The following is an 18,334-nucleotide window of genomic DNA, read 5'->3' as shown; positions in this document are numbered from 1 at the left end:
TCCTGGGCGCCCCCTGTTATCTGCCCATGTGACATCACAATGAGGGGTGAGGTTGCTCTGGGATGCTCTGACAGCTTGCCGCTAGGACTATGGATAAGTTCAGCACCACCCAGATCATTCTAAGGGCGCTTCAGATGGCACTGGTGACTTACCATCGGGATCAGGAAGAAGTTCTAAGTATGCTCAAGATAGCGGCTCTCTAGGCCATACCAGAAACCATGCATGCCAAATACAGGTGCCATGTACCAGAGACAGTACCGCCACCCATTCCCTGGGTGATGACACTATTTGCCCACCCCTATTTACGGCCCCGCCATTCCTTTATCAGTCTGTGGATCCTACTTGGCTCCATTCCCTATGTAACATCTAACATGCCTATCTAACATGTGTCCCTGACCTCCATCATATTCACACAAGTGGACAGATTACAATGAGTACACTGATTTATTTCTTTCCCCTGAATTACAATGTGCTGCTGTTACCATTTATGATCTGCAGTGATCAATTGTCCAATAAACAGCAGCATATGAAGACTGAATGTAACTATATGCTCAGTCTCAAGTCATATGCACCATAATAAAATACATTATCTGCGGCAAGAATCACCGGCAAAATGGCACTGGAGCATCACAGGCACCATGTTTCCGGAGACCCTGCACATGTGCAGTAGACTTTGGCACAATGGGCCCCCTCCGTTAAAACTCCCCTGAGACAGTTAATGTACCAGTATGTGTAACCGTGGTAGTAAATAGCTCATACCCCTGGCTCTGTTGGGCAACTTTCGCGTCACATTTTGGAATACAGTACTTCAGTAAGAAGATGTATTGATGTCTATCATATTTATATTTGTTTGGTGCTAGCTTTGACTATTAGTACTTTTATTTTGTTTATGCAACTACAGTTTAGGTTTCCCACATCCAGAATACCAGAAGTACAGTATTTTGGATATCGGATTATTCCGTATTTTGGAATATTTGCGTACTATAATGAGATATCATGGGGATGGGACCCAAGTCTAAACACACAATGAATTTATATTTCATATAGGCTTTATGCACACAGCCTGGAGGTAATATCATAAAATATTTTTAATACTTTGTGCATTAAACAGAGTTTGCGTACATTGCACCATCAGATAGCAAAGGTGTCACTTTCTCAGTCGCACCCCAAAATTTCTGTATTTCGGAATTGTCTGTATGGGAGGCTCAACCTGTAAACCATTTAACATTTATTAAACTTTAAATCTTTCATTCTTTTCATCCTTGGACTGGGCAATTTGGTAGAAAACCTAAATCAGTGATGCTCACAGATGGTATAAACTCTTCTAACCTATGCACCCCTTATGTTTGTAAATCTAATCTGAACCCATTCCCTCAACTTTCCACCTTTAACAGGTTTATTGTTTAAGTGCTTATATAAATATTTTTGCTTATGTAGCCAGCTATTCAAATGTCTGCTGACTCCATGGCTACTGATGAAGTAATGTTATGTCCGCCACCGTGTGTGTTCCAAAGCACTTTTTTAAAGGTACATATTACTTACCTGTGTTACAGAAAATACCAATTTGTTTTATTAAGAGGTATCATCTGCGTAGAAATCGGAAGTTGTCAGATGTAATGGCGTGTGTTGAAGTACTTTTCGTCATATAAATTTACCCGCAGTCATGTATTATTTATTCTGTCTATTTTATATGCCATTATAATAAGCATTATGGCAGAGAAAGCTTTTATGCGCCAGCTCATTGTACTACTTCTCATTTCTTGTGATCCTTCAGGCAGATACAGCCATGCTTTATTCAGGTTTGATGTAAATCATTCTTTACATTAGAAATAAAAATTTGCAGTGGAAATTGCTGTAACGCCACTGCTGAGGCCTAACGGTATGGTTCTCTATTAGCGCTGGATTTAAGGTTTGGAAGCAGATTTGAATAGTTGTTTCTACCTTTTAATATTTAGTAGAAAAACATTTTAATGGTGTTTCAGATAGAGCCTTCCTTAGAGCTATTATTAACCACCTTTAAAAATATGAAACTTCTCATCTTGACACACTACAGGTTGTGTCTCCCGTATCCGAAAATCAGATATCTCAAATATTCTGAAATCCAAATTCCTTTTTTTTTTTTTTTTTAGCACAGCTGAGATAGTGACACCCAGTGCCGGGTTAAACCCTGTGGTGGCCCCCGAGGCAGTCGAAATTTTGAGGCCCCTGCTCACAAATTATCTCCTAATACGTTTTTAATTTGACCAACCAACAATTGTAATAAACCCAATATTATTTCTCTGACGTCCTAAGTGGATGCTGGGACTCCGTAAGGACCATGGGGAATAGCGGCTCCGCAGGAGACTGGGCACAACTAAAAGACAGCTTTAGACTACTGGTGTGCACTGGCTCCTCCCACTATGACCCTCCTCCAGACTTCAGTTAGAATCTTGTGCCCGGCTGAGCTGGATGCACACTAGGGGCTCTCCTGAGCTCCTAGAAAGAAAGTATATTTAGGTTTTTTATTTTACAGTGAGATCTGCTGGCAACAGACTCACTGCAACGAGGGACTAAGGGGAGAAGAAGCGAACCTACCTAACTGGTGGTAGCTTGGGCTTCTTAGGCTACTGGACACCATTAGCTCCAGGGGGATCGACCACAGGACCCGACCTCGCTGTTCGGTCCCGGAGCCGCGCCGCCGGCCCCCTTACAGAGCCAGAAGCAAGAAGTGTTCCTGAAAATCGGCGGCAGAAGACTTCTGTCTTCAACAAGGTAGCGCACAGCACTGCAGCTGTGCGCCATTGCTGCTCATGCACACCTCACACTCCAGTCACTGATGAGTGCAGGGCGCTGGGGGGGGGGGCGCCCTGAGGGCAATATAAGACACCTTGGCTGGCAAATCTACACCATATATAGTCAGGAAGGCTATATAGGTGTAAAAATACCCCTGCCAGAATTCCAGAAAAAGCGGGAGAAGTCCGCCGAAAAAGGGGCGGGGCCATCTCCCTCAGCACACTGGCGCCATTTTTCCCTCACAGCTCCGCTGGAAGGAAGCTCCCTGGCTCTCCCCTGCAGTCTACAAGCTACAGAAGGGTAAAAAAGAGAGGGGGGGCACTAAATTTAGGCGCAGTATATATATATATATATATATAAATATAAGCAGCTATAAGGGAAAAACAGTAAACACTCATTTATAGTGGGATCCCTGTGTTATATAGCGCTCTGGTGTGTGCTGGCATACTCTCTCTCTGTCTCCCCAAAGGGCTTTGTGGGGTCCTGTCCTCTGTCAGAGCATTCCCTGTGTGTATGCGGTGTGTCGGTACGGCTGTGTCGACATGTTTGATGAGGAGGCTTATGTGGAGGCGGAGCAGATGCCGATAAATGTGATGTCACCCCCTGCGGGGTCGACACCTGAGTGGATGGTGCTGTGGAAGGAATTACGCGACAGTGTCGACTCCTTGCATCAAAGGTTTGACGACATACCAAATGTGGGACAGCCGGCTTCTCAGCCTGTGCCTGCCCAGGCGTCTCAAAAGCCATCAGGGGCTCTAAAACGCCCGCTACCTCAGATGGCAGACACAGATGTCGACACGGATACTGACTCCAGTGTCGACGACGATGAGACTAATGTACCTTCCAGTAGGGCCATAAGTTACATGATTGAGGCAATGAAAAATGTGTTGCACATTTCTGATGTTACCCCAGGTACCACAAAAAAAGGGTATTATGTTTGGAGAGAAAAAACTACCAGTAGCTTTTCCTCCATCTGAGGAGTTAAATGAGGTGTGTGAAGAAGCGTGGGCTTCCCCTGATAAGAAACTGGTAATTTCTAAGAGGTTACTAATGGCGTACCCTTTCCCGCCAGAGGATAGGGCACGTTGGGAAACATCCCCTAGGGTGGATAAAGCGCTCACACGCTTGTCAAAGAAGGTGGCACTACCGTCTCCGGATACGGCCGCCCTAAAGGAATCTGCTGATAGAAAGCAGGAGGCTATCCTGAAGTCTATATACACACACAGGTGTTATACTGAGACCAGCTATTGCTTCAGCATGGATGTGCAGTGCTGCAGCTGCGTGGTCAGATTCCCTGTCGGAAAATATTGATACCCTAGACAGGGACACTATATTGCTAACCGTAGAGCATATTAAAGACGCACTTTTATATATGAGGGATGCACAGAGGGATATTTGCCGGCTGGCATCTAAAATTAGTGCAATGTCCATTTCTGCCAGGAGAGGGTTATGGACTCGGCAGTGGACAGGAGATGCAGATTCTAAAAGGCACATGGAAGTTCTGCCTTATAAGGGTGAGGAGTTGTTCGGGGATGGTCTCTCGGACCTCGTTTCCACAGCAACAGCTGGGAAGTCTACATTTTTACCCCATGTTCCCTCACAGCCAAAGAAAGCACCGTATTATCAGGTACAGTCCTTTCGGCCCAATAGGGGCAAGCGGGTTAAGGGCGCGTCCTTTCTGCCCAGAGGCAGAGGTAGAGGGAAAAAGCTGCAGCATACAGCCAGTTCCCAGGAGCAAAAGTCCTCCCCCGCTTCCTCTAAGTCCACAGCATGACGCTGGGGCTCCACAGGCGGAGCCAGGTACGGTGGGGGCCCGTCTCAAATATTTCAGCAATCAGTGGGCTCGCTCACGGGTGGATCCCTGGATATTTCAAGTAGTATCTCAGGGGTACAAGCTGGAATTCGAGACGTCTCCCCCCCGCCGTTTCCTCAAATCTGCCTTACCAACCGCTCCCTCAGGCAGGGAGGCAGTGTTACAGGCAATTCACAAGCTGTATTCACAACAGGTGATAGTAAAGGTGCCCCTACTTCAACAAGGACGGGGTTACTATTCCACAATGTTTGTGGTACCGAAACCGGACGGTTCGGTGAGACCCATTTTAAATTTGAAATCCTTGAACACATATATAAAAAAATTCAAGTTCAAGATGGAATCGCTCAGGGCGGTTATTGCAAGCCTGGACGAGGGGGATTACATGGTATCACTGGACATCAATGATGCTTACCTGCATGTCCCCATTTACCATCCTCACCAGGAGTACCTCAGATTTGTGGTACAGGATTGTCATTACCAATTCCAGACGTTGCCGTTCGGTCTATCCACGGCTCCGAGGGTCTTTACCAAGGTAATGGCCGAAATGATGATACTCCTTCGAAAGAAGGGAGTTTTAATTATCCCGTACTTGGACGATCTCCTGATAAAGGCGAGGTCCAGGGAGCAGTTGTTGGTCGGAGTAGCACTATCTCGGGAGGTGCTACAACAGCACGGCTGGATTCTAAATATTCCAAAGTCACAGCTGGTTCCTACGACACGTCTACTTTTCCTGGGAATGGTTCTGGACACAGAACAGAAAAAAGTGTTTCTCCCGGAGGAGAAGGCCAAGGAGCTGTCATCTCTAGTCAGAGGCCTCCTAAAACCAAAACAGGTGTCGGTGCATTACTGCACGCGGATCCTGGGAAAGATGGTAGCTTCCTACGAAGCAATTCCATTCGGCAGGTTCCATGCAAGAACCTTTCAGTGGGACCTGTTGGACAAGTGGTCCGGACCGCATCTTCAGATGCATCGGCTGATAACCCTGTCTCCAAGGACAAGAGTGTCTCTGCTGTGGTGGCTGCAGAGTGCTCATCTTCAAGAGGGACGCAGATTCGGCATACAGGACTGGGTCCTGGTGACCACGGATGCCAGCCTTCGAGGCTGGGGGGCAGTCACACAGGGAAGAAACTTCCAAGGACTATGGTCAAGTCAGGAGACTTCCCTGCACATAAATATTCTGGAACTAAGGGCCATTTACAATGCCCTAAGTCAGGCAAAACCCCTGCTTCAAAACCAGCCGGTACTGATCCAGTCAGACAACATCACGGCGGTCGCCCATGTAAACCGACAGGGCGGCACGAGACGCAGGACGGCGATGGCAGAAGCCACAAGGATTGTCCGATGGGCGGAAAATCACGTGTTAGCACTGTCAGCAGTGTTCATTCCGGGAGTGGACAACTGGGAAGCAGACTTCCTCAGCAGGCACGACCTCCACCCGGGAGAGTGGGGACTTCATCCAGAAGTCTTCCAAATGATTGTAAACCGCTGGGAAAGGCCACAGGTGGACATGATGGCGTCCCGCCTCAACAAAAAACTAGAAAAGTATTGCGCCAGGTCAAGAAACCCGCAGGCGATAGCTGTGGACGCTCTAGTGACACCGTGGGTGTACCGGTCGGTTTATGTGTTCCCTCCTCTTCCTCTCATACCAATGGTACTGAGGATAATAAGGAGAAGCGGAGTAAGAACTATACTCATTGTTCCGGACTGGCCAAGAAGAGCTTGGTACCCGGAACTTCAAGAAATGATATCAGAGGACCCATGGCCTCTGCCGCTCAGACAGGACCTGCTGCAGCAGGGGCCCTGTCTGTTCCAAGACTTACCGCGGCTGCGTTTGACGGCATGGCGGTTGAACACCGGATCCTGAAGGAAAAGGGCATTCCGGAGGAAGTCATTCCTATGCTGATTAAAGCTAGGAAAGAAGTATCCGCAAACCATTATCACCGCATATGGCGTGAATATGTTGCGTGGTGTGAGGCCAGGAAGGCCCCAATGGAAGAATTTCAGCTGGGCCGTTTCCTGCACTTACTACAGTCAGGGGTGACTATGGGCCTAAAATTGGGTTCCATTAAGGTTACGGCTCTATCGATTTTCTTCCAGAGAGAACTGGCTTCACTACCTGAAGTTCAGACTTTTGTTAAGGGAGTGCTGCATATTCAGCCCCCTTTTGTGCCTCCAGTGGCACCTTGGGATCTCAACGTGGTGTTGGATTTCCTAAAGGCACATTGGTTTGAGCCACTAAAAACCGTGGATTTGAAATATCTCACGTGGAAAGTCTTCATGTTGTTGGCCTTGGCTTCGGCCAGGCGTGTATCAGATTTGGCGGCTTTGTCATGTAAAAGCCCTTATCTGATTTTCCATATGGATAGGGCAGAATTGAGGACTCGTCCCCAATTTCTCCCTAAGGTGGTATCAGCCTTTCATCTGAACCAACCTATCGTGGTGCCTGCGGCTACTAACGACTTGGAGGCTTCCAAGTTGTTGGACATAGTCAGGGCCCTGAAAATTTATGTTTCCAGGACAGCTGGAGTCAGAAAGACTGACTCGCTATTTATCCTGTATGCGCCCAACAAGTTTCAAAGCAGCAACCTGCTTCAAAGCAGACTATTGCTCGCTGGATCTGTAGTACGATTCAGCTTGCACATTCTGCGGCGGGACTGCCGCATCCTAAATCAGTGAAAGCCCATTCCACGAGGAAGGTGGGCTCTTCTTGGGCGGCTGCCCGAGGGGTCTCGGCTCTACAACTTTGCCGAGCAGCAACTTGGTCGGGGTCAAACACATTTGCTAAATTCTACAAGTTTGACACCCTGGCTGAGGAGGACCTTGAGTTTGCCCATTCGGTGCTGCAGAGTCATCCACACTCTCCCGCCCGTTTGGGAGCTTTGGTATAATCCCCATGGTCCTTACGGAGTCCCAGCATCCACTTAGGACGTCAGAGAAAATAAGAATTTACTCACCGGTAATTCTATTTCTCGTAGTCCGTAGTGGATGCTGGGCGCCCATCCCAAGTGCGGATTGTCTGCAATACTTGTATATAGTTATTGTTTAACTAAAGGGTTATTGTTGAGCCATCTGTTGAGAGGCTCAGTTGTTGTCATACTGTTAACTGGGTATTGTATCACGAGTTATACGGTGTGATTGGTGTGGCTGGTATGAGTCTTACCCGGGATTCAAAATCCTTCCTTATTGGGTCAGCTCTTCCGGGCACAGTATCCTAACTGAAGTCTGGAGGAGGGTCATAGTGGGAGGAGCCAGTGCACACCAGTAGTCTAAAGCTTTCTTTTAGTTGTGCCCAGTCTCCTGCGGAGCCGCTATTCCCCATGGTCCTTAAGGAGTCCCAGCATCCACTACAGACTACGAGAAATAGAATTACCGGTGAGTAAATTCTTATTTAAACAAAACAAACGTAAACAATTATTAATGTTATTAAACAAAAATTATTAAATATAGTGAAAAAAATATTACACAATATTAGTAAACTCATTTCTCGAGGTTCCTCGTGTGCGCCCTCTAGTGGGATAGCATTGACCCTAAGTAGTGCGCAAGTCAGCCGCTAGATGGGTATTCCCGTCACTACTGTATGTTACACGTACATAGGTTGCACCTGAAATTTTTTACAAACTGACAGCTGTCAAAAGATGAGCGTTTAAGAGACAAACTGTAATGTGAATCTGTATCTATGGTTTATGTACTTTCAGTTGTTAATGGGGTGGAGGCATTAGAAATGCCGGCTGTCGGAATCCCGGCGCTCACCATACCAACGCTGGAATCCCGCCAGCTGGCATACCGACAACTATTCTCCCTCTTGGGGTGTCCAGGACCCCCTGGAGGGAGAATAAATAGCGTGGTAGTGAGCCATCGTGCCCGCAGTATAACGAGCCCGCAGGGGGCTCTTTTGTGCTTACCCCGCTGCCTGCATGCCGGTGGTCAGGATCCCGGCACCGGGATCCCAAGCGCCGACATAACATAATACACCAGTTAATGGGTGCATTACATTAATACACTATTTTCTCTATAGAGTATTTAATGTAAAGTTTTCATTTCTTTGAGTTGATTCTTTTTTTTTTAATACCTTTTAGAAACAATTCAAGATCAAAGCAATATTATTTTGATCTGCTGTCGCGGGACCCCTAAAACACATGGTGCCTATAGACCGGTGCCTACTCTGCCTGTTTGGTAATCCGGCACTGGACCTTTGCTTTCTGATGTCTTAATGTACACAAATTTTGTTTCATTTATACAGACTAGACCAGTGGTTCTCAAACTTTTTTCTGCCATGACATCCACATACATGGTGCAAAATTGTAAAGATCTAACAATAAATATAAATGAACCTTGTTGTACACAAAGTACACACTCCTAGCAGTTCTTTACATACCAACTACCTCTTTTCTCTTTAACCACTGTACTTTACTTACCTTAGGACTCCTTTCATTTCCTCTTAGCAGGGCTGGACTGCCCATCAGGCACTTCTGGCAAATGCCAGAGGGCTGATGGGCCTGGGCTTCCCCGCACGGAGACCGGAGCTGACCAAGCAGCTCTGCCTCCCATACAGAGAGATGGGTGCGTGCCGTCAGGCCAAGCTGGCGTGACTTGGGACAAACCCCTTTTAGCCTTTGACCACGCCCCCTGGTCATGTGCGTATCAGGGCCATTTCCCAACCCCAGTCCGTCCCTGCCTCTAAGTCTCCTGTCCTACTAAGTCTGTGACCCTACACTCTCATTTATCGTCAGCCTTTCAATTTTTACACACACACACACACACACACACACACACACACACACACACACACACACACAGAAAATTCAGCAATCACCATAGCAAGCTCACTTGTCCTCACAAAATCAAGAACTGTGTGTGTGTATGTATATATATATATATATATATATATACACACACTGCTCAAAAAAAATAAAGGGAACACTTAAACAACACAATGTAACTCCAAGTCAATCACACTTCTGTTCTGTGAAATCAAACTGTCCACTTAGGAAGCAGCACTGATTGACAATAAATTTCACATGCTGTTGTGCAAATGGAATAGACAACAGATGGAAATTATAGGCAATTAACAAGACACCCCCAATAAAGTTGTTCTGCAGGTGGTAACCACAGACCACTTCTCAGCTCCTATGCTTTCTGGCTGATGTTTTGGTCACTTTTGAAAGCTGGCAGTGCTTTCACTCTAGTGGTAGCATGAGATGGAGTCTACAACCCACACAAGTGGCTCAGCTAGTGCAGCTCATCCAGGATGGCACATCAATACGAGCTGTGGCAAGAAGGTTTGCTGTATCTGTCAGCGTAGTGTCCAGAGCATGGAGGCGCTACCAGGAGACAGGCCAGTACATCAGGAGACATGGAGGAGGCCGTAGGAGGGCAACAACCCAGCAGCAGGACCGCTACCTCCGCCTTTGTACAAGGAGGAACAGGAGGAGCACTGACAGAGTCCTGCAAAATGACCTCCAGCAAGCCACAAATGTGCATGTGTCTACTCAAACGATATGAAACAGACTCCATGAGGGTGGTATGAGGGCCCGACGTCCACAGGTGGGGGTTGTGCTTACAGCCCAACACCGTGCAGGACGTTTGGCATTTGGCAGAGAACACCAAGATTGGCAAATTCGTCACTGGCGCCCTGTGCTCTTCACAGATGAAAGCAGGTTCTCACTGAGCACATGTGACAGACGTGACAGAGTCTGGAGACGCCAAGGAAAACGTTCTGCTGCCTGCAACATCATCCAGCATGACCGGTTTGGCAGTGGGTCAGTAATGGCGTGGGGTGGCATTTCTTTGGGGGGCCGCACAGCCCTCCATGTGCTCGCCAGTGGTAGCCTGACTGCCATTAGGTACTGAGATGAGATCCTCAGACCCCTTGTGAGACCATATGCTGGTGCGGTTGGCCCTGGGTTCCTCCTAATGCAAGACAATGCTAGACCTCATGTGGCTGGAGTGTGTCAGCAGTTCCTGCAAGACAAAGGCATTGATGCTATGGACTGGCCTGCCCGTTCCCCAGACCTGAATCCAATTGAGCACATCTGGGACATCATGTCTCACTCCATCCACCAACGCCACGTTGCACCACAGACTGTCCAGGAGTTGGCGGATGCTTTAGTCCAGGTCTGGAAGGAGATCCCTCAGGAGACCATCCGCCACCTCATCAGGAGCATGCCCAGGCGTTGTAGGGAGGTCATACAGGCACGTGGAGGCCACACACACTACTGAGCCTCATTTTGACTTGTTTTAAGGAAATTACACCAAAGTTGGATCATCCTGTAGTGTGTTTTTCCACTTTCATTTTGAGTGTGACTCCAAATCCAGACCTCCATGGGTTAATAAATTTGATTTCCATTGATAATTTTTGTGTGATTTTGTTGTCAGCACATTCAACTATGTAAAGAACAAAGTATTTAATAAGAATATTTCATTCATTCAGATCTAGGATGTGTTATTTTAGTGTTCCCTTTATTTTTTTGAGCAGTGTGTATATATATATATATATATATATATATATATATATACACACACACACACACGCATACATACATACATACATACATACATACATACGCGCTATGATTTTTGTTCTCAGATAACAGATTATGGAAGCTATTTATTATGCCCTGTATTTTTGCCCCCATAAATATTTCTTATCACCACAGTAATAAATTATTTATCAGGGCAATTTAGCAGTTTTTACTTCCAGGTTTGGACCCGGCTTGCTAAATGCACACGTGTGGTCTGACGAGCAAGTGGTAGTGGACCAGGATTCTTTGAGTTTAGTACATTTCATTAACCTATGGGTATTGCTGTTGAAGACAGAGAAACTGCACAATTTATCGCTGATATCCTCTGCAATACCCTCTTAATAAATGCATGGGATACTTAAATAATGCAGACATTGTCAAATTTTGCATTCAGCGAGCAGCAGTATCGCACTTTGCACAACCCATGTATAAGAGGCGGACAGTTTCTTTACAGGCAGGAAGTCCTCTGTGTATAGATAATAATCTCCACCCTCATCATCACAAATTGATGTCATAAGCTATCCATTACAGCAGTGATCTCCAACCCGTAGCTCGCCGTAGTATTTTCGGTAGCTCACAGAGCGCACAGGCTTGTGTAGTAACTGGCACTCCTCCTCCCTTCATTTTTAATATGGTGCCAGCCGTCAGCCAATCAGAGCTCGTGGACTGGCAGTGGTGGCACCTGATTGGCTGCCGGACCGCAAGTTTTGATTGGCTCACTTACCGGCACCATATTTTAAATGCCCGCCGCCGCCGGAGACTCTCTCACCCTCACCGCAGCTGCTCTCCGGACTTCACAGGAGTGGCGCGCGCTGCACTTTCCTTCCCTCATACAAGAGGAGCAGCACCGGTGGCAGTAGAAGAAGCCAGCAAGGGTCAGCACTGTGTGGGGCACTGTATCGGACACTGCGGGGGGGGGGGGGGGGGGGGGGCATTTTATCTGACGCTGCGGGGGGCATTTTAAGTGGCACTGCGGGGAGAATTGTATCTGGCACTGGTGGGGGCATTGTATCTAGCACTACTGTGGGGGCATTATTTGTATATCTGGCACTGCTGAGGGGCATTATTTGTATAACGGGCACTGCTGAGGGGCATTATTTGTGTATCTGACACTGCTGAGGGGCATTATTTGTGTATCTGGCACTACGCGGGGGGGCATTACTTGTAGTTGTGAGGCCACACCCACTTTTGTGAGGCCACACTTACTTTTGCAGGAACACACGCGCATTGGGGGGAGGAGGTAGCTCTTTCAGAGGTTTTATTTTCCAAAAGTAGCTCACACTTCAATTAAGGTTGAAGACCACTGCATTACAGTAATCCTTTACTTATAGATGTGTGAACGTAATCAGTATTTCTGTCATTTAAGACCTTTACTTTTCAGTATATACGGTACATGTGTGTTCTTTGTCCTTATAGAGCTCCTCATTCAGTACACTGTACAGTAAATTTGAGGTCTTTGCGGTGTATGTACATTAATACGCCTTGAAGAGAGATAAAATGGACAGCGATAAAGTACCAACCAACCAGCTTTTGTCACAATCGAGAGTATAAGATGGAGTAACTTGCGCCCTCTTAGCTGCAGCTCAGTCCCCGCTCACTAGAGCACCAAATCTTGATCAGCATGTACACCTACAAATAGGGAACGGTCCTCAAGTGCTATTAGATCTCCCAAAAATATCCTGGTAGTGATGACCTGCGTGTTGTCAGTATGGGCAGAAGAATATCAAGGGAACACAATTAACCAGTAGCACAGTACAAGCTGTTACTACTGTTAAAGGAACCTCTAGACCAGGGGTGTGCAATTATTTCAGCTGGGGGGCCGCTTAACACTTCCAGCGAATATTCGAGGGCCACACACAAAATACTCAAAAAGAGTCCCCTTTTTACACATTACGGCAGATAGCGTCCCCTTTTTACACATTACAGCAGACATCGTCCCCCTTTTTACACATTACAGCAGACAGCGCCCCCGTTTTTACACATTACGGCAGACATTGTCCCCCTTTTTACACATTACGGCAGACTGCGTCCCCTTTTTACTCATTACGGCAGACATCGTCCCCCTTTTTACACATTACAGCAGACAGCGCCCCCGTTTTACACATTACGGCAGACATCGTCCCCTTTTTACACATTACAGCAGACAGCGCCCCCGTTTTTTCACATTACGGCAGACATTGTCCCCCTTTTTACACATTAAGGCAGACTGCGTCCCCTTTTTACACATTACGGCAGACATTGTCCCCCTTTTTACACATTACGGCAGGCTGCGTCCCCTTTTTACTCATTACGGCAGACATCGTCCCCCTTTTTACACATTACAGCAGACAGCGCCCCCGTTTTACACATTACGGCAGACATCGTCCCCTTTTTACACATTACAGCAGACAGCGCCCCCGTTTTTTCACATTACGGCAGACATTGTCCCCCTTTTTACACATTAAGGCAGACTGCGTCCCCTTTTTACACATTACGGCAGACATCGTCCCCCTTTTTACACATTACAGCAGACAGCGCCCCCGGGTACTAATGGTTCCCTGAAGGAGGTCTATTATTGGGATCCCGGTGCCCTCCGGAGGGGACTTTACTTCTAGTCAACGGTTGTGCTGCCTGTGTCCAGTGTATATATATATATATATATATATATATATATATAAACACACACACACACACACACACACACACACACACACATATATATATATATATATATAGTACACACAAACACACATTACGTATACACACCAAGCCAACACGATACAGAGCCAAATATTCCAATTTAATAAATAGCAGCATTATAAAAAAAAACTAAGAAAAAAAAAATACAGCCAGCTTACTTTTGTCTCTGCAGCTGAGCCGTTGCAGCTGTCCTTCACTTCTATGCGGTGCCGCGGCTGTAATTAGGTTGTCAGGGCAACCCATGGGGAGCGCAGCGCCGCAGATCACCCCCCGCTCCCCCCTTAATCCGGCTCTGCGCCCAGCGCGATTGATAACAGAGGAAATCCCGGTCAGCTGACCCTGTGACGTGACCGGGATTTCCTCAGCGGCGCCTCGTCTGAGAGCAGTGCAATGACAAGCGGCCTGTCGGGCCGCTTGTCATTGCACTCTAATGGGGCACAGCGGGCCAGGCACGATCGGTCCGCGGGCCGCATCCGGCCAGCGGGCCGCCTGTTGCCCACCCCTACTCTAGACTCACCCCAACTTAGTGAGATGCATACCTCCCAACTGTCCCAATTTTCACGGGACAGTCTCATTGTTTTTTTTACTGTCCTGCTGTCCCATCCGCGGGCCACAGTGTCCTGCGGTGTGTGTGTGTGGGGAGGGGTGGGGGCAGTTGGGAGCCTCTATCACTCACTGCTCTGCTTAGCAGAGCAGCGATGAATAGACTCTGTGCACATGCGCACAACGTCTATTCACGGGGAGGGAGAGGGGGCATGGCCAGCAGCTCATAGAGCGCTGGGCATGCCCCTTCAGTGAGGAAAATGGGGGCGTGGCTCACAATCATGACACTCCCGCGAATCCACGTCCCCTTTCCGGATGCCATGCCCCATTTTCCCGGCGGGGTGCGACTACGCCACGTCAAAGTCCCTCTTCCTCTGGCTGTAAAGTTGGGAGGTATGGAGATGCGTTCACATAAAGGTTTCTTTTTAATTGATTGCTAATCCCCCTCTTCAAACAGTGGCACAATGATCTCATATAGAGTGACACTCACCTAGGTCATAAGCCCTATGTGCATAGAAAGGTTTCTTTTATCCCAGATGTTCCAGCCAGACACCTTTCAGCAAACTGGATGCAGATAGCAGCTTTCACAACCTCCACAAGCTTTTGTCACAGCCTGTAACAGGGCAGTTAGAAGCTGGTTGGCTAGTACTTGATCTCTGTCTACTTTATCTCTCTCCAAAGCTTAGTACATAGGGGATCATTCCGAGTTGATCGCTAGCTGCCGTTGTTCGCTGCGTAGTGATCAGTGTAAAAAATGGCTAATCTGCGCATGCGTATGCACCGCAATGCGCACGCACGACGTACGGGTACAAAGAGCATTGTGGTTTTGCACAGGTTCTAGCGAAGCTTTCAGTCGCACGGCCGAACTCGGGAAGATTGACATGAAGTGGGCGTTTCTGGGTGTCAACTGACCGTTTTCAGGGAGTGCTTAGAAAAACGCAGGGTGCCTGGAAAAACACCGGCGTGGTGGGCGAACGCTGGGCGGGTGTGTGACGTCAAAATCCGTCCCTTCGTCGTTAGAATCAACGCACACGAAGAATAACTACAGTGCTGGTCTTGTTTTGCACAAAATGATTTTGCAGGCACTCTGCTGCAGAAGCGTTTGCACTTCTGCAAAGCGAAATTACACTCCCCGGTGGGCGGCGACAATGCATTTGTACTGCTGCTAAAAACTGCTAGCGAGCGAACAACTCGGAATGACCCCCTTAGACCTGTGTGTTATATAAACTACTTTGCTTACTGTAAGCTTTTCTTGTAGCTTACCTCTATACGCTAAAAGAGGATTACTCCTTGGAAAGTTTTTCACATTTGTGTGTTGCCCAATTGCATGTGCCAGGAGTGTTTATTTTCTATTGTACACTTCATCTTTTCTGAACTTGTGCTAATTAGATGCTCTTACGACAGTTGGGAATAATTCATGCTTTTTTTGTATGCAGTTTTACCCTTTTGTCCAATGACTTGCTGATCTTGGACCACTGGTCCTCTTCAATTTTTTTTGTACAGTTTCTTAATGCATACTTAAGTTTGCTGATGTATGTACTCTTTGTTTAATTTTTTTTTCTTCTTGAAAATCAATAAAATACATAAAAAAAAAAAAAAAGTTACCTCCTGTAGATTTTTTCTAAGGTGGAGTCATGATGATGTAATTTGCCACACCACGCCCTCAGCCCGCCTGCCTGGACCTCCTGAAGAAGGACTTGTCAATGTCGTCAAGTATACCTTGAAGAGACTGTCGGTGTTCCACATCACTTTGATGGCCATCGTCACTAGCTCACTGCTTCTGACTACATACCCTCCAACATTTTACACATAAAAATCGGTACAAATTCGAAAAGGGGGCATGGCCACGGGTAAAGGGGCTGTGGTCACGCCCCTTTTCCTATACTTTCAATGGAAGTTTGGAAAGCTAAAAATCGGTATAGACCATAAAAAAAAGTACTGTACCTGCTAAAAAGGTACAGTTGGAGGGTATGTGGCTATGACTCTCTCTGAAGCTGATAGCTGCTGTCTACATTAGTTGTTGTGACCACATGATATGTTTTTGTGGATATATTTTCCTTTGTTTTTTTGTTTTGTTGCTTTCATTTGTACATGAGGTAGAAGATCATTCATCCTGTCTTATAAAGGTTATTTTACTTTTATTTTTTTATTAAAACATAAAAGGAATGCTTCTAGATCCAAATATATGTTAAACTTTTGTGCTTATGACCCGGTTTGGTGTAAGTTTACCGGGGTATAAGTATGCCTGGCGTAAACATGGGACATACAGTATGGAAATGGTGCTGATGTGTGGATGCAACTTTAGTTATTTTTGCTATTTTTACCTGCAGCTTTTTGTTCACTTGTTTTTTGTTTTTTTTTGTTGTGTGTCCAGTTCAGAATCAGCCCAGCTTTATTTACAATGAGCTTTTGCCCTCTTTGTTGTACAGTAGGTGATGGCCAACTTTTTGTCCCCTGTCTTATATGTTTCTGCTGCCTGAAAAAGTGGACATTACAGGCCCATTGTCAGGAAATGGTTAATTCGTTCTTCAGCAGTGTGATGGATTGGGTAACCTGTCAGTCTGAAGGATCCTTGGCACTGTCTGTTTTGAATTCATAGTCTTTAATAAACTTGTTAGACACCTATGCACTGTATTTAGCTGCTCTGCAGCGCTCCAACGCTACCTCTGGCACTGAATGTTCATTCATTTGAGTGATTTACACCCACTGTGGGCATTTTTTATTAAGCAAGCCTACTCGGATATATTCCACAGCACATTAAGTGTAATATGATATCTTGATCCAAGTTTACAGTTATTTGTCATTTACCTTTCCTATTTTTTCTTCTTTTGTATTGCAGCATAAAGCTAAGGTGGAAGTTATGAGCCTGGATCTAGCTTCTCTGAGCAGTGTGCAAAGCTTCGCTGAGGCCTTTCGGAGCAAGAACCTGTAAGTGCATATAAGATCTCCCTGCTGTCCTTATAGGCTCTCACCATTGGTGTATCTATAGTGGGTCCAGTGTGTGTGGTGGGGTCCCACACTGCACAACCTGTACTCATGTTTAAATACTGACCTCTCCGGAGTCCCACGTCGGCGCTGCCGCAACAGCAGAAAAATGGCACTGTACAAATAAAGGTTCTAATCCGTAAACAAATCACATCTAGCAGTGTGTGTTCTATAAACCATCACAGCATAATTGTAAGCATTGCAGCAAAAGACAAAAACTGGAGGCATAGACTAGACAGGCAGAAGTGGTGACTTGGAGTTGTATTCTTTCTTTTACGTTATAATCAGACTTTGTGCCTGTAACAAGTGTATAGAAATTCTGTATAGGGGCTCATCCACATGAATGCGCAGTACAAACAATATGCCAGTGGTATAGGGCACAGGCTAAGGATCTAGTGCTGTCTATGCTATGCCAGGCATCGCGGCATCATTTCCTCCCAGCCTCCTCCCTGCCGCATGTTTCACCGCTGTCTGTGTGGGCAGCTTACTTGGCACAGCATAGAGATCAGTGGCTCTGCCTGTCTTTTCTCATTAGGGATTTCTCTTGATGTTTTCTGTTTGGAAAGCAACAAGACGGCACTCACGTGGGCCGCTTCTATTTCAGCAATTTATGATTGGGTTAAGAACTAAAGAGCACAGGTTTACGCTACAGGTTTATGCCACTAGGGAATGGGCTACATCGTATGAAGGTGTACCAAGTAGTAAGAGGATTTATTATAGACTAATTTTAATCCTGAAATAGTGCCAGAGATAATTCTCAGATGAGTGCGCAGATGACATTTCAGTGCCCACAGGCGGAGCAGGATTGTGAGACTGAGAGAACTGGAGTTTCCTGCCAAGCACAGAAGCGCTGTGACCCAACTGTAACCTGTATAATATTATCATTGCACTTTAAGGCCAAGTACTGTTCAACAGCTCGTGATTTGTGTAACGTGATACGTGATAATACCTTGTTTTAGGACATCGGTGCTACATTTAAGCATCTGCCAAATTGTACACTGTAAGGAATACATGCCTGTGG

The 18,334-nt window shown here is 46.5% G+C and overlaps 1 protein-coding gene across 7 annotated transcripts in view; it reads left to right on the top strand.

The window, feature by feature from the left end:
* The window catches only part of WWOX (WW domain containing oxidoreductase), a 1,758,901-nt gene that overhangs the window by 436,479 nt on the left and 1,304,088 nt on the right, over window positions 1-18,334 (top strand). For all 7 annotated transcript variants that reach the window (XM_063945377.1, XM_063945376.1, XM_063945379.1 and 4 more), the window contains one exon: window positions 17,168-17,256. In XM_063945377.1, coding sequence (XP_063801447.1) covers window positions 17,168-17,256 — 89 coding nt within the window. The remainder of the gene's footprint in view (window positions 1-17,167; window positions 17,257-18,334) is intronic.

This window comes from Pseudophryne corroboree, chromosome 11 (assembly GCF_028390025.1).
Source record: "Pseudophryne corroboree isolate aPseCor3 chromosome 11, aPseCor3.hap2, whole genome shotgun sequence".
Taxonomy (NCBI): Eukaryota; Metazoa; Chordata; class Amphibia; order Anura; family Myobatrachidae; genus Pseudophryne; species Pseudophryne corroboree.
Note: the sequence above shows the minus strand (reverse complement) of the source record. Positions and strands in the feature narration are given on the sequence as shown.